Source organism: Pelobates fuscus, chromosome 7 (genome assembly GCF_036172605.1).
Source record: "Pelobates fuscus isolate aPelFus1 chromosome 7, aPelFus1.pri, whole genome shotgun sequence".
NCBI classification, from domain to species: Eukaryota; Metazoa; Chordata; class Amphibia; order Anura; family Pelobatidae; genus Pelobates; species Pelobates fuscus.
In genome coordinates, this window is record NC_086323.1 from 141,473,934 (window position 1) to 141,491,191 (window position 17,258).

The 17,258-nt window shown below is 39.8% G+C and overlaps 1 protein-coding gene across 1 annotated transcript in view; it reads left to right on the forward strand.

Annotated features, from left to right (window-relative positions):
* Positions 1-16,361, forward strand: part of IHO1 (interactor of HORMAD1 1) — a 40,845-nt gene extending 24,484 nt beyond the window's left edge. Inside the window, exons 3-7 of the mRNA XM_063428146.1 lie at positions 10,935-11,092; positions 11,201-11,249; positions 12,236-12,323; positions 13,922-14,025; positions 15,105-16,361. Coding sequence (XP_063284216.1) covers positions 10,935-11,092; positions 11,201-11,249; positions 12,236-12,323; positions 13,922-14,025; positions 15,105-16,361 — 1,656 coding nt within the window. The remainder of the gene's footprint in view (positions 1-10,934; positions 11,093-11,200; positions 11,250-12,235; positions 12,324-13,921; positions 14,026-15,104) is intronic.
* Positions 16,362-17,258: the final 897 nt, after the last annotated feature.

A 17,258-nucleotide genomic window follows, 5' to 3' on the forward strand; every position in this document is an offset into this window, starting at 1 on the left:
TTCTGACCCTTCCTGCTCTTTCCTACTCCTTGCTGCCTCTTTCTGCTCATTGCTGGCCCTCTCTGCTCCTTTTCCTACTTTACCTTTGTGCTCTTTCTGATTATTTCTGCTCCTTTACCTTTGTGCTCCTCCTGTCCCTTCCTGCCCCTTGCTGACTCTTTCTGCTTGTAGCAAACCCTTCATTCTCATTGCAGCCCCTTGCTGCCCCTTCATGCTCCTTGCTGACTTTTTCAGCTCCTTGCTGGATATTTCTACTCCTTGGTGACTCTTTCTGCTCCTTGCTGACCCTTCCAGCTCATTGCTGACCCTTTCTGTTTCTTGATGTCCCTTCCTGCTCATTTCTGTTTCTTCTCCTTCTCCTTCTCCTACCTTCCTGCTCCTTGCTGACCCTTCCTGTATGCTGCCCCCATCCCTCACTTACCTGATCTGTAGGCTGCCGCCCCCCCATCCCTCACTTACCTGATCTGTAGGCTGCCCCCCCCCCCATGTCTCACTTACCTAATCTGTAGGCTGACTGTTTACTTGCTGTCTAATATATCCTACCTCTTGACAGGTACCATTGTAACAATATAATAAATGTTATTCACTTCACCAGTCAGTGGTTTTAATGTTGTGACATATCAGTGTATATAAATTAATGTTTATGTTGGAGTATTTTAAGGACTATTTGGATTACTGCCCCTGATATAAAGATGATACTTTTATTCAGCAGCTCTGTGCTGCCCCCTTGAGATTATTACTAGTAATGTTCTCCTGGCAAATTCATAATGGAAAAAAAATTGATGGAATGATGAAAAAGAATTGGAAGGTGGGACCCATGCGTGGCAGTTGCACACGAAAGCCTCAAAACATGTGAGGAGCACTCAAATCATATGAGGAAAAGCACCCTCTCAGTTCTCTGCTTGACAGCTGGGAGGGCGCCACCCATGACGATTACAAGTGCCTCTTTCAGTTTTATAAAAGAAGAAAGAGCTTTAGAAGAAAGACAGCTTGTCAGTGTTTCAATGTTGTGGCTGATCAGTGTAAACTGTCATTATAAATCGTATCCCCTTATTCCAATCCGGAATTGTATATATGGATAGATTTTTGTTTTTGAAATATTTTTCCTTTTATGTTGACCTTTCAGATCTGGTCTCAAACATTGCAAGATGATGGATATAGTGATCTCTAAAACGTTTTGTTTACACAATATATCTGTAAATAATGAATGAATGAATGAATGAATAAAAGAAAAATCTAGATTGCATACCTTTGCACAATATTATGTACTTCGGTATTGGTGAACAGTAATCATATAAAATTGTGCTTTTGTTTTTAATCATTCTGTTGATTACAGGTTTATTTAACTATTTGGTATACAGTATTTATTTTTCTGCTTTCAGAATGTGAGTTTATTGGAGGGATTTGTTTGGGGATCTAGTTTTCATAATATTAGGTGTTGATATTTCTGAATGTTTTAGCTTAGGATTTTTATTGTTTCTTTTGTGATGGTTGTCCAGATGTTGCTTGGTTTATGACAATCCTTGTTTTAGTGTTTCTTCTTGTTTCTCTCAAACATCTGCTGGTTACTTGTGTGCTCAGTTAGGTGGGTTTATCAGGTCTAGGTACTGTCCATATATTTCTAATAACTTTTGTGTTGATTTAGGCAGTGTGAGATGTCCTTTAGAATTTATATTGTTTGATTTCATATCTGTCAATCAACGATATGCCAATCAATTTCAAATAAAAGAGTGATTAGCATGTCTGTTCATTTGTATCATTTGCTGCCACTCAGGAAATTATTGTAATGTTGATGTTTGACCAAACAAAAATTGTACAAAAAAATATATATATAATTAGCATATGCATTTATTTAATGTAAAAAAACAACAGATTTTGATAAAAAAAATTATGTTTTGTAAAAAACTAAATATAAACATCAGTCCATGAAGTAAATGATAGAATGACAACCTGGACAAATAGCATATTCATGTTTTTACATGAATTAATTTGTGAGCCATTTAAAATACAAACACACTTTTATTTCCTATATATTTATAATATATTATAACATAATTAAAACAATTTATAATATAGTATACATACCAGTATATATAATTTCATTATAAGTGTATTTTAAGATACACCTTAATAAACTTAATACGTTATATATATTTGTTCTGCCGCTTTGTACTAGAATGTAATTACTTTACCCACCACTGTGACATGTTAAAAGAGTTAAATTGTCTGTCGCTGGAATCCCAAAGCACTCTTCATCTTTCCAGCCCTGTGCATAAGAGCATTCCTGGGAAGCTCCCACCCTAACTGAGTAGAATGCTCTCCCCGGCTGTTCCCACCTCCTATAACCTCCGATCAAGTATTAGCACGATATTTAGCATACCGCAATACAAAAATAAAGTGGCTCGAGCACCGCAATTATGGAACAACCTCAGGGACACAGTCAAATCTTCATTCTATCTAAAATCTTTTAAGAGATCTATAGCAATATACCTCAGCACAGAATGCACCTCTCATGGTTGAATATATTTATTGCCTGTTATGTATTAAATTTATATATTTGTGTATATATATAGTTTGTATATTGTATTTTTGTAATATTGTATCCTATTGTAACAATGCAATGTTTTGTAGACAAAGACCCAGGACATACTTGAAAACGAGAAATCTCAATGTATCCATCCTGGTAAACTATTTTATAAATTAATAAATATATGTGTATATATCTCAAAGTACACTTATAATGAAATCATATATATGTATTATATATGTATAATATATTTTAAAATCCTTTAATTATTTTTTAATATATTATACATATATAGTATATTTATTTTATTTTTACTTTTTAGCAGCCTGGGGGACTGCCTTACAGCTCAGACATTCCCCCTGCTCGCAGCTCCATAGACTCTTATTGTGGACATGTGAACATAGTGATCACATGGCCCTGGAGGGCTGGTGTGTCCAGAACTGCTGCAGGGGTCTCCGGCAGTCCCCCACCCGACCGTGATTGCCGCGGATCGGTAAGTCCAGAACTCCTATTTGCCGCGGATGTACTAGGCACGTCCACGGTCCTTAACGACCATTTTTTGTCGGACGTTCCTAGTACGTCCATGGTCGTTGAGGGGTATATATGTTTTTATAACGTCATTCTAAATGTATTTTGATTTTAATATATATGTATATTAATATCAAAATACAGTTAGAACACATTTAGACCGATATATAATTTTTCTAAAATGTTTAATTTAATTTATTTATTTATTTCAATTTATTTATTGATTATTTTTATTTATATTATATATAATTAACATTATTCTAAGTGTATTTTAATATATATTTATATATGTGTATATATATATATATAATTATATAGATTCATATTAAAATACACATTTAATAACGATGTATGTATGTGTATATAAAAGTACTTAGATCATATATATATATATATATATATATATATATATATTTGTAGTCGAGGACAAAAGCCGTATACATGATAAGTTAGATATATGAGCAAGTCGGTTGTGGTGTGCTGAAACCGACGTATCGGGTAGGCCTGTAATAAAAGAGGCCCCACCTGTAATAGTAATATGTATAAGGGGAGAGGTGGGAGGGATGAACCAGGCAGCATCAGCCCTGTTGTGTAGGGGGGCTGAGTTTAAATAGCCGGGTAACCCCTACCACAACTTCAGGCTACGCCTTCCAATTTGTAGTCGGGGACAAAAGCCGTATACATGATACGTTATATATATGAGCAAGTCGGTTGTGGTGTGCCGAAACCGACGTATCGGGTAGGCCTGTAATAAAAGAGGGCGAAAAGTTGAATAAGATACCTTATTACACATCTTTACGTTGCAAGATTCATAAAGGCTTGTCCTACTCAACTCTAGCTCTGGTTGTGATATGTATCTAGTAATATACTGTGGATTTCCAGCGTCCTAATGTTTATGGTGTGAGCAGGGACATTTGTCTAGAAGCAGCTGATGCTGCCCTGATTCTGGAGGAATGTCCCGAAAAGGCATTGGGGTTGAATCCCCGCCTAGTTAAGAGGGTTCTGAGGTACATTATGAATTTAGCTGTAGTGAGTGGTTTGCCCTGCAGTTAAATAGGGGCATATTGAGCTTTGGTCCAGTGAGTGATAACCTGTAAAGTTCTGACATTTTGACCGGCACCTTATTGTCCGTAGGATAGTCCTTATGTTCCTACGTATTACATATGGAAGGGGGATGTGAACTGTTTGGTACTAGGATGGGCACTTAAGATATGGTGTATTCCAGCTAGGTAAGTTTTGTAGTGCTAAGAGAGATTTTATAAATTGTGTGGGCAAAAAGGAGAGGAGTGTCACAATGGCGACTAGTGAACGAATATCGGTATTATGGTAATCGGTGGTAAACTTGTTGTAAAGGTGAAATCTCTATTGTATGCTTGTGATGTATAATCAGAGAGGGCAGCTCAACCCAGAAATCTGCCAAATGCCATGAGGCGAGTTAGTGCAGTATTAAGCCATGGAATGTGGGTTTAGCCAGCTGCTTTATTGTCAGAGTACACTTGACAAGTTGACCTATCCACTCATACCTCCCCAGGCCTTGTAGGTGGCCACTATGGTGTAGATTCCAAAGAAATGTTGACGAGGAATGGAAAGGTTTTTTTTGTTTTTTGTTTTTAAGAGTCTCAACTGGCCAGGCATCTCAGAACCAAAAGTCACCAAATTGGCTGTGAAATCAGTGTGTGCGGACGCATTGGTCCATGTAACTGGGAAATGATGAGAAATGGCGGCAATAACCTGGCCTCCTATTCCAATGTGGTATGAACCTGAGCCATATGTGTAGGTCTGCTTACAACTAGTGCCAGAATGGAACGGTCGGTGGGAAGAAGACTCAGCGGTCGGGAAATAAATGTGCAGAATAATTCTCATGGCAACCCTCAATGTGCCCAGTAGGACTGTAGATCCATTCTCCCCCCCACCCCCGCTTGTTCTTCAGAAGGAAAGGTTCCCAGGATTCCTGTACCTTCTCTGTAGGTGGACATGTTCTGTAGCTTATTAGTGTCAAGATGAATGCCTAAGAAGGTCAGTTTGTGAAAGTGGAACCGATAGTGAGGAAAAGTGCCATCGTCTTGTGAATACTAACCAGAGCGGAGTGAGGGCGTTCTATCGCGAGGAAGTTATCTAAGATAACGGGTGACTGCAGGACATTCGCTAATATTGAGTGTTAGTCAACATAGTGTGTTAGCAAATAAGAGAAACAGCTTGGGGTTACTCTTTGCTCTAAAGTTACACGTGTGGGAAATTCATGACAATCCCTCCATAAAATGCCATGAACATGCCCTTGGGATGGCTGAATAGGTAGAAGCTTGGAGGCATAGGAAATGTCTGTCTTGCCCACCCAAGCTCTGGTCAACCCCTTTGGCATAGTGGTGGGAGAATTCCTTTTAAGGAAGTCAATGAGTTAAGGCTAGGGGTGGGTAATTAATATGGTTGAATACCTTCTTAAGCAACGTGATTGTGTTGCGGGGTCTATTAATGTGGACAGAAGGTTCTGACACTCGTGAATACCGGACAGGAGTGTGACCAGACCTGTGTGGGACTGGTTTGTGGAAACCGTGATGTAGAAGTCGACTGAGTGACTGAAAGTGTGTGCTTAGAGGTAAAACTCCAGGTTGTTTTTTTTTTTTGTTTGTTTTTTTTATTCTTTATTTTAGTTGTGCATGAAATAACATTCATATGTCAATAATGCCACAACAGCATTTGCAAACAGTTGAAGAAACACATATTGGTTAACTGTTGTACAGCATTCAGATTGAAACGCACATTTTTTTGGTTTATAAGACAAGCTAAGTACAGGCTGGGTATCTGTATTTGTCTGAATTAATTACTTCGTCGCTTGGTAACCATAGCATAACAGTGGTATTTATGTTGAGTGTCATAGCTTTATTATCTAAATATTTCCTGTGTCGCTGTGAAGTAGTTGTGGTAAACTAAGGCATGTGTGCAGTCGCTTGTATGAGATTAGTAGCTTGATGCATGTTATTATATATAATCATATGGTCTTCCTCCACATCTATGTTATGCCCTCATGTTTCAGGATAAACTCCAGGTTGTTGATGCAAACCTTCTCTATGGTGAGGAGAAGTAGAGCCACTTACGTCACGAAAGTCTGAAGGCTAGGATGAATTCTGGGATAGTGAGTTTCTGATTGAGTTTGGGATTCTGGTGTATAGAACGACGTACAGATCACCGTGGTAGTAAGACTTGTACTCTAAGACATCGTGGGAGGCAATCAGTAAGGAGACTAAATTAACCTTTCCAGATGTCTTTGCGTATGGTCAGGGACACAGAGTACGAGGGAGTAATAATGTAAACCGATGTGCTAGGGGCGGGATTTGAAAGGATAACATAACCATGAGAGGGATTTGGGAGTCCTGTGGCTAGGATGTGCGTCAGTGCCTGTGGAGATTCCAGTCTCTGTAGTCCATCGTTGATGTTATGTATGGAGGCAAGTAGAGTGGATATCAACTGTTTGACTTCATGTGATTTGGCCTAGTGGGCAGGGGCTACTGAAAGGTGTGGCAATAACGTTGGCCTCTCGGGGACTGTAAAAAGAGTCAATATAAGAGGCCATGCTGGGTGAGGCCCTAACTCGTAACCTGTAGAGCTTGATGTGAGGCGTTAGCTATGTGTTGGGCCAAGGGGCGTATACCTCCATATGCGGATGAAGATGGGTGTTGGCCTCACGGAATTGATAATGATAAGGCTAGTTGTTGACATACCGGATCCGAGAATGGGACGGGTGATGGGTAGTAGCGAGGTGGGTAAACATACCTTGCTTGGGGTAGAATGTGGTTTCCTTGCCAGAGGAATGAGATATTGGAGAAACTAAAGGGATATTATGGTGGGAGGCAATTTGGAACTGGAATTGGGCTTGACTTACTGTGAACGAAATACACATAATCAGGGTGGTTGTTCTTGAGGCTGGTATATGAATAGATAACCTGAGGATAGGTATATGAATAGGTAACCTGAGGACATAGTTGTTAGAATCCTGACCCTACGATGGTGGGTACAAGATTCATAGGACATAAATCAAATATCCCTATAAGTGAGTAGGCCACTACCAGAGACCATGGGGAGTGTTTAACCAATACTGCGACAATAATGGGGGATAGGCAGAGTCATGAGTGACCGCTAATTGGTCCTGTGACTTCTGTAGCTAAAATACATATAGGGGGATATGGAATACCAAGCTATGAGGGCAGTTTTGAGCTATCCCGGTAGAATATTTAATTATGGTCGTGCGTGGGCCTGTGTACGACCTGGCAGAGGAATTGCGTGCCAGCGTTGGCTGATGTAACATAGAACAGTTAGGAGTGGATTTGCTGTAGGTTTGGTGATATTATGCCTGAATAGCAAGGGTCGGTTAGGATGATGAACTTGCTTGAGTAGAATATAGCAGCGATGAGTAAATAACCTTTTGCATAATACGTGATTATTTTGATGTAGAGTCAGGGGGAACATATGACGGTATGGTAAAGCATGGTACACTAGGGTTTGTCCCAGGGAACATGACTATACATATACTGAACATAGGAGTGTGGCAAAAAAGGTTTAGCGAATAGGTGGTCGTCCGCCAAATAAGTAATATACCTATCATGGGAGCAAGTATACAGATTGGCCATAACACATGGTAACAAATGTGATCGTGATGACTGCCTCAGTACAGTACCAAGTCCATGAGTGATAAAATAAGACATGTGCGATACATGATGATAATGCAATATACGTAGTGAATATTAAACGCTTACCAGAGCTGAATTAGTAATGGGAAACTGACCATATCCGTGCACAATCGTAAATAATAGCAAGAAATATAGCAAACATAACCGAACTACAGGGGGCACGTAAGGATAACTAGTAGCAGGCTAAATACTTTCAAAAAAGAACCTGGACATTTCATGTATCAGGGAACAGTGTAAAACTAACAAATTGGTACTATGATTGTGGTGGCCTCTAGATGGAAGCATGTAACTGAGATAGCTGAAGACTAGTTTGGTAGAAATTTGACGAAAATAAACTAGCGAATAGGAATGAAACAAAGAGCAGGCAGGAGTAGGTGAACTGACTTAAGTCCTGAACGGGAAAAAGTCCAGAATGGACGTTATGTAAGAACGTAAATGTGTGAACAATTGTGTGTTCATGGATTTGGCCCGTACAGGCAGACTCACGGTTCGTGGATTTGACTGGTACAGGAAACAAACGACTTGACCCGGAAGCTTGCGGTGAGGTGAGAGGTCAGCTATGCGGCTGGAAAGTACCCAGACTTGGTGGACACGGAGGTTTGATCCAGGAAAAGGCCCGGGAAGCCGGTAAGGGGTCTCATAGCGCCGGCGGGAACGAACGGCCAGTTCTGGAGAGGAGATGAGTAGTCTCTGACTGCGTGTGGCTGGAACAGCGTGATGGGAGTTGTTGGAGCAGGGAAAACTTGGTCCGATCGGCGTGGGAGTCTCTGACCGCATGTGGCTGGAACAGCGTGATGGGAGTTTTTGGAGCAGGGAGAACTTGGTCCAGTCGGCTTGGGAGTCTTTGACCGCATGTGGCTGGAACAGCGTGATGGGAGTTGTTGGAGCAGAAGGAACTTGGTCCAATCGGCTTGGGAGTCTTTGACCGCATGTGGCTGGAACAGCATGATGGGAGTTGTTGGAGCAGGGAGAACTTGGTCCGATCATCGTGGGAGTCTCTGACCGCATGTGGCTGGAACAGCGTGGTGGGAGTTGTTGGAGCAGGGAGAACTTGGACCAATCAGCGTGGGAGTCTCTGACCGCATGTGGCTGGAACAGCAGGATGGGAGTTGTTGGAGCAGGGAAAAACTTGGACCGATCGGCGTGGGAGCCACAGTAGGCCCAGACCAGCTTGTTTGGAGTTTTAGGCAGTCTGTGTTGATGACCTTTGAACCGGAAGTAGAAATGAACCAGGCAGCATCAGCCCTGTGGTGTAGGGGGGCTGAGTTTAAATAGCCGGGTAACCCCTCCCACAACTTCAGGCAACGCCTTCCAATATATATACATATATATATATTGTTTAAGGATTTAAGTACTTTTATTTACTTTTTTAAAGTTTTAGTTAAGTTTTCCAAACTTTGTAAAACTTTTGTGCAGGCATTGGGGGGAATACCTGAGAGCTCAGACAGGCCCCCTGCTGTCACTGCACAAGCCAGCTATTCCGGCTATGTGATCGCGATGACCCCGTGATTATATGGCGGGGGGGGGGGGGGATGGGGGGAAAGTGAATCAGATGGATTGCCTGGAATGCGAGGCAAGTACCCACATCGTGATTGCCGGAGGGGGATCACCAGCGATCAGGTAATTGCCTATTTGCTATCGGACGTACTAGTCCGAGGTCGTTAATGACCATTTTTTGCTGCACGTACCTGGTATGTCCGAGGTCGGGAAGGGGATAAAGGCTTTGTCCTTCGTTGATAATTAATGACCTTACTAACGAGTTCTAACCTAACTCTTTCACTGATGCAACTGAGAGAACCAAAGTGCAAACCTCAGCTGCATCCCTGAATTGAAACACATTTATAAATAAACTAAAACACAGTTTGTTACCACTACATTACCCTATTACCATCCCTGGCAATAGGTCCCCAGTTTGACAGCTTACTTGGGGTTTACCAGGTGCTGGCCATATCCTTCAGGCAAGTCAGATGCACTAACACTCAGCTTATGTTGGCTCCTCAGAGCTAAGCCCTTTCAGCTTAGGGCTCTCCGTCAATGAGCTAAGCCCAGGCTAGCTGAGTGCAGCGAACTTTCAGCACCCTGTGCACTCCAGGTTTACGGTTTGACCATTTACCCTGGGAGGGTGCAATATTACACATCACACCATAACCCCCTACAGCTTTTAAAGTTCCTATAAGAAAGATCAGTGCTTCCGTAAATCAAATCAATAGATCACAGAGTGCACTAACTCAAAAAGGGAACTCTGCAACTCCATGAACCAATGGAGAAATCTGAATATTTCCCCTTACCAGCCCATCATTCATGTCTGTATCATTGTACATGTGGTCTGCATCTCTAGGAGATGTACATCACTCTCAGCACTTCACTGTAAACTGATGCCTCTCAGTGACTTAGAGTGTTGGTTTTGTGCAAGAGTGTAGTACCGTAGGGAGCATTGACAATGATTTGCTGAGGTAAAGGCCACACATTTCCCCACAGTACAACCAGGGATCACCCTCTCACCCTGGAGTTAGTCGATCAGGTGTGGAAAAATATTAAACATTACTTTTTTTTTATAGTAGTTAAGAATGAAACACAACACCCATCACAAACATGTTGTCACACAATCACTACTACAATCCAACACACACAGTCATCTGCATTCTCACCACTTCCATCAAATGCATTCATTCACATTTACACACATTCACAACTCTCATTACACAAATGCAATTCCCCAAAGCAAATTCAATCACATACATGCAGGGGGTTTGTTTATTTTGTTGGGATGGAAATGGCCGATAGTCAGGGAATGAGAAACAGTGGGAAAGACTGGGAGGTGGAAAGATGCAGAACAGAGACTGATGGCCAGCCACCATAGTTTAAAAATCAAGCAACATTTATACTACATTTTGTAAGTCTTTTTTTCATATCCCACCATCATGTCTAAAGTGTCGTAAATAATGTTTTAATGTCAGTTCACGACTTAGCAAATAACCGCCTCCATAATGCTATATTATGTAAGAAAACCCCTTACAAAAAAGATGTTATTATCTCTGATAAGATTACTATATATGATTTTATTTCCATTTTCTCATTGGTAACATGGTATAGTAATTCACTAATCACTTCATAATGCTTTAATATTACTTTTGTGTTGGGTATATCCAAACTTGCAATACATTTTTTTGTTTCTTTCAAAAACAAAAACAAGACAGAATGAACCCAGCGTGTTCCTGAAATATTTGGCAAAGCCCAGTTTGTACAATGATTTAAAAGAAAATAGTTCATTTCAATTATTTGGTACAGAGAAAAACAAAACCATTTTGGAGCAATTTGAGGAAAGCAAGAAGAAAACAAAAGAAAAATCAGAAAAGTATGTATTCAAAAACCCTTTTCAAACAATGCTAATTTTAGCTTGTAACAAATAATACAATGGATTTTTATCATATTCTTACCTGCATATTATTTTTCTCCTTTTTAGTGACCAATTAAACAATATGATTTCTAACACTCTACTAACTATTCAAGAAGTGAGTATAGACAGTTTTTTTCCAATGAATTATGTTTTAAATGGACTTCTCATAGATAACGAAGTCCACTTAAAGGATGCAATTCAATCAATACAAAAGGTGCAGCCAACATGTAACCATGCAATTTTCAGGTCTTCCAGGTCACAAAACTTGCTACATACCTTGTGCTAGAATACAGATTAAATGACATTCTTAACTGAAATGTTCTTTCTAACTGGTGAGTGGGTGTTGTGCGCATAATTCTCCACAATCCTTGCTGAAATATCCCTGAATGCTATGTGCAGCCCACACGCCAGCATAATTGTAGTTTATATCTGACAGCATACCGATTTAAGTTGGGATCTTTTGATCAGGCTACAATTTGAACTATGCATTTGCTAGTGTTTTGCCTGGTACAGTGTGACATTACGCCTTCTTCAAATCGATGTGATCAATGTGAATCATCATGCAAACATTACCCTGTATATTTAATTGGTATGTGGCGCAGATTACAGTTTAAAGTTTATATTTCTGTTATTATTGAGTTTCATTTACTACTTGTTTGTCAGATTACCTAAAAATACAGCAGGATCTCAGTTTATGGTTGAAACTTTTCATAGTTTTCTTTTTCATGCTTTTTTTGCAGAGGTCCGTAGAGAATATTCACTCTAGATAGAGTTGATCTGAGTCTATAATGCAAATGATAGTTAATGGGTAAAAACGAAAAAAAAATATAAATTTGCTTAAATTGTCCACGACTCATGTCGGCCTGACCCATCTGAAAGCTCAGCTGCCATTGTAGTGAAAACTGTCTTCCTGACCAGTGGATAAACTTATCTCCAGCATTTTCTTGTGTTCTCTCAAATTTGGGATTCTGGAGGAGTGGGTCACAGTTCAACACATAATATCACTTGAATAATAATCTTTAATCATGTAAGCATTTTGTAGTAATTACTTATTATGTTTAGATTTATTTATTTAGATTGTTAATTTACATTCTTTTACAGTTAAAAGTGGCCTTTTGTCAAACTGAGGAGAATACAAATTTAAAATGCAAGTCCATATTGGAATCTGTAGAAACTCTTTCTAAAACATGTGAGTTGTACTCATTAATGTGATTTAAATGTATGCTTGCCAGCAGAGGGCATATGGAAACTTATGATGTCATTATGGCATCAACATTTTATATTGGATAAGCTTTTCAAATGATCACTGTCTATTAAAAAAACCTTTTCAAATATTTTATCTACAGATGTCACTATTAGGATCTATAGGAATGTTTGTAAATTAATCATTTGAAAATACTTTTTTATTTTTTTCTAACAGATTGTGATCATTCTTCCTATCCAAAAGAATTAAAGGGTTACTCCAACCCTTTCAGAGGGGGGATCTTCCTGTATAGAATTCCCTTTTGGGCACTGTGGAGAAGGTCCCCCCTTCCATTTGCAGTACACACTGCAAATAAAAGTACATTACTTACCTAGAATCCAGCACCCGCGAAGCTTCTGTTGCTTTCTGCGCCCACTCCGACGTCACTGGGGCCTTGTGTGTTCCAATCAAAGGTATCTCATAGAGAACCCTGAGATTGCTCCATACGAGGGGAGAAAAAAAACGAGGGGAATGGAGGGATGTTAGAGGGAACACACAGTGGATGGGAGGGGGAAGCAATCTTCCCTTGCATGCACTCTGCCTACATGGGGAAATATTTTTATGTCTGTTGTCAGCATTCCCGACTGCCACTGTTACATGTGCTGGTTGTGCAACTAGACTCCAGCTCACAAATAAAAATATTTCCATATGTGCAGTATTTTTGGCAGAAACACTGCACCTGCTACATGACTACTTCAAATTACTAAACTGGGCATGGTGGTTGGAGTAACCCTTTAACCCCTTAAGGACACATGACATGTGTGACATGTCATGATTCCCTTTTATTCCAGAAGTTTGGTCCTTAAGGGGTTAAATCGAGGGCTATATGTTTTGCATACACAATACTTTTAATCACTTTTGCTAGTGGTTAAACATAGAACAGAATACAATGTTGTTGTTGTATATAAAATCTTAATTAATATACTTAAAACAAATGTTAGTATGTTACTTGAGTACTTGTTAAAAGTAGCCTAAATATGTTTATAGGGAAACTATTGACCAGGAAAACAAAGTTATTTTCCTGGCACTATAGCTACCTATAGGGCCCCCCTAGGTCACCCCTCCCCTATGATGCTGAAGGGGTTAAAAATTCCTTCTGTGACTTACCAGAGTCCATCTAGCCCTCGGCGGCGGGGATGATCTAATGCACATGTGCGACAATAGCAATGCCCTTATTAGTTTTTTCCCCATAGGAAAGCATTATACAATACTTTCCTATGGGGTTTTGTGTGAAGCTGGATGTCTTCATGCTTAGTGTGAGGACGTTCAGCATCAGTTAGGCGACCAAAAGTCGCCTAACGACCAGGAAGTTATTCTAGTGGGTGTCTGTTAGACAGCCAGTAGAGGTGGAGTTAACCCACTTTAAAAACTGCAATAATTACCTTTGCAGGGTTAAGGGACTTGGGAATATGCACCCAGACTACTTCAATGACCTGAAGTGGTCTGGGTGCCTATAGTGTCCATTTAACTTGTTTTCAAAATAATACTTACATACAAAAAAATGTACCAGTGCAAATATCAGTTCTCTTGTTTTTGTTTTGTAGTGCAAGAAAGTGCTGCATCTCACTGTAATTCAATAATAAAAGCATTTTCAGCTAAATGTAATGTGGAAAAAGCAATGTTGGAACTTGAGCAAAAACTGCATAAAGTAAGTATATGATAAACTGTAGAATGTGCCCACATTAGTCATTAGTAGCTTAATTTGGACTTTGAATTAATAAAAGAGCACATAATTATTGATGTTGAAAAGTTTTGGGCTGTGTTCTGTTTCTGATAAGATTGCTTTGCAAGCAATCTTTTTTGATCAGTTGAAGTTTTTTGGGCTTTAAGACTGTAGTTTTCTACAGGTGCTGTAAGAACGATGTGATCCCATCCAGCCCTTAATAGTGCCAAAATAACAAAAGGATACATGCATAATTGTTGTTTATTGCTTATGTACTTATTCACACCATAGGTACAGGTGTACGTAGTCCAGTGAAGAAATTGATAGGTGGATAGCAATAAAAGGTGTCTTTATTCAACAAAAGTAAAATTATATAAAAAGAAAATTTTAAAAATTAGCAGAAAAAAAGTATGTATACATTCTAACAGTATAAGGAAGAGGGAAGAAGGGCAAGCCAAATACCAAAAAAGCTAAATGAAACACACTGTGCAATAAGGCAAGCTAAAACATTGTAGACTTGAATCTATGTGAATCACTGGCATGGGAGGTGCTTCAACCCTCGCATGGCTGGTCTCTGTGTGGAAGCTCCGCCACTTTTCTAAGATCATCGTAGATGACTCAACCAATCCAATGCTTTCCCTTTGAAAGTATTTGGAGGCTAATCAAATGGTCTCTATGGTCACTCAGACGTTTAGGCGGAAGCACCTCTAGTGACTATGAGAGTGACAGGTTTAAATGACAGGGAAATGGCACCCACAAGTCTTCATTTAGAAGAAGTGGTCTAGGTGCCTATACAGTCTATTTAACTTATTTTCTGTACACTTAAAATACTTAATTAAGCTAAGTTGTTCTGGTGCTTACAGTGTCCCCTAAAGCATATTCCTATTTAGATATTAACAGTGACAACTAATAACACTGAATGTGAAATAAACAAACTAGTGACCAGACAGAACTAGTTCTTAAATAGTTGTGGTCCACCCACTTGATTTAAAATATTAGGCTATTGCAATCTGGTAGATTATCTTGGGTCAAATGTTTAACTTAACTAATCTTCTCTTGTACAGAATGATGAAGAACTAGCAAGTCTGAAGTGCAATGTACAGTTAATTTTGTCAAACATGGATATATTAAAGTCTCAACAATATGAGCAGCAAGTGATGTTGTCGGAAAAAATAGGTTGCCTATCAGATTCCATTAAATCAACTGAGAATAAAATACTAAGTGAACTTGAGAAGACTAACTTTGCTCCTCAGCTTGCCTGTTGCTTAAAAGAAAACACTACACAAACCACTCCACCAGTATTTTCAAATATATCATTTAAAAAACAAATAAATCAGTTCAGAGCAAAGGAAACTTGTCAAGAGGTTTCACCAGTTTCCAAGATCAGTGGTCAATGTCCATGCAATGTCAATAGTAACATGATTTCTGCAGATCTTGTAGGAAATGTGAATGCCACAGTATCTGCAGCAGCCCAGAAATTCCTTAATGTTAAATCTATGAATTGTGTTGAGAAATTTGCATCTGGCTGTGAATATTCTCCTGTTTCACAAGGAGGCTCTGAAAAACCAAACCCTGCTGCTTCAGATCCATTTCAAGTACTGGCAGTTGAAAAGGAAAACATTTTGTGCAAAACGATTCCAAAACATATACACACTTCACAACTTGAGAAAGAACAAGAAAATTACCTGGATATCTCAAGTATTCAAAATAGGTTGAATATCGGTTATTCTTGTAGTGAAGAAAACAGTCTACTTAACAACAAAGCTAGAGAATCTGTAAGATGCCAAAAGAGGAGAACAACCAACAAGCATAAAGTTTTGTCACAGAAAAAGCAATCAGAATGTTCTAAGAAAAATAATAAAGGTACTGTAGCAAGAACATCATATGTTAGAGCTGCAAAGAAATCTGGCAGCTCAGAATGGGTGAACCCTGTCATCAATTCACAACAAGAGAATTTCACTTTTCATTCAGAGAGCCTTGTTCCTTCATTACCTGTCATTCATGCTCCAGTGCGAAAAGCACAGAAAAAGACAAGGGATAAATTTTCACTTCTCTACTCCCATCAAACTGCACGACAACACTCTTCAAGCAATCTATACAGTTCAGGTGATAGGGTTAGCAGTTATAAAACAGAACATGTACATTGGAATTTTTCCACCCAGGAAAGCAATATCGCACACTACTCAATAAAGAATGAAAATCCTATGGCCTGGCTTTGTCCCTCGAGTCCCTTGCAGGACAACATCACTTATAACTCTCATTTACAAGAAGAAGAGGATAATGTAATTACTTTGTTTTTTGATAGCAGTGATGAATATTAAAGGACCACTATAGTGCCAGGACAACAAACTTGTTTTCCTGGCACTATATAGTCCTTAGGACCACCCCCACCCTCAGGGCCACCCTCCCGCTGGGCTGAAGGGGCCACTTACCTTATTCTAGAGCCTGGCGCTGTTGACCTCTCCTCCCCCTCCATCAGCTCCCAAACGGAGCAGAATGCGCATGTGCGCGTTCAAACCGTCCATAGGAAAGCATTACTCAATGCTTTCCTATGGATGTTTTGCATGCTCAATGTTATTTTCACATTGAGTGTTGCGGAAGCGCCTCTAGTAGCTGTCAGGAAGACAGCCTCTAGAGGCTGGAGTAACCCTGACATGTAAACATAGCAGTTACTCTGAAACTGCTATGTTTACAGCTGCAGGGTTAAAACCTGGGGGACCTGGCAACCATACCACTTAATTGAGCTGAAGTTGTGACCGACCTTGACATTCCACCTGTAAAAGACATACCCAGGCCAGGCTGGGGCCTCCATTGCAAAAGCTGGGGGACCTGGCACCCAGACCACTTAATTGAGCTGAAGTCGTGTAGGTAACTATAGGGGTCCTTTAACTAGCAGGATTAAATACATTTCCTTACAATTGGGGGAACTAAAAGGGAACTCTGTTGTAACCTGGCCTTGACATTCCGCCTGTAAAAGACATACTCAGGCCAGGCTGGGGCCTTCATTGCAAAATCATTATTTAGTATTTGGCTAACTAAATAACATTTAAATATATGGCACAAGCATCTTGAGGGAAGGGGAAATAATGGAGAACCCCAATTTTATGTATTACTCCCCTGCTCAGTATCCTGGGGAAGTCTGCCCTTGAGCCGAAGCACATGTTCCAAAGAAACGAACGGTGTGCTGCTACCTTCCGCACATGCCATGACTCACTTTG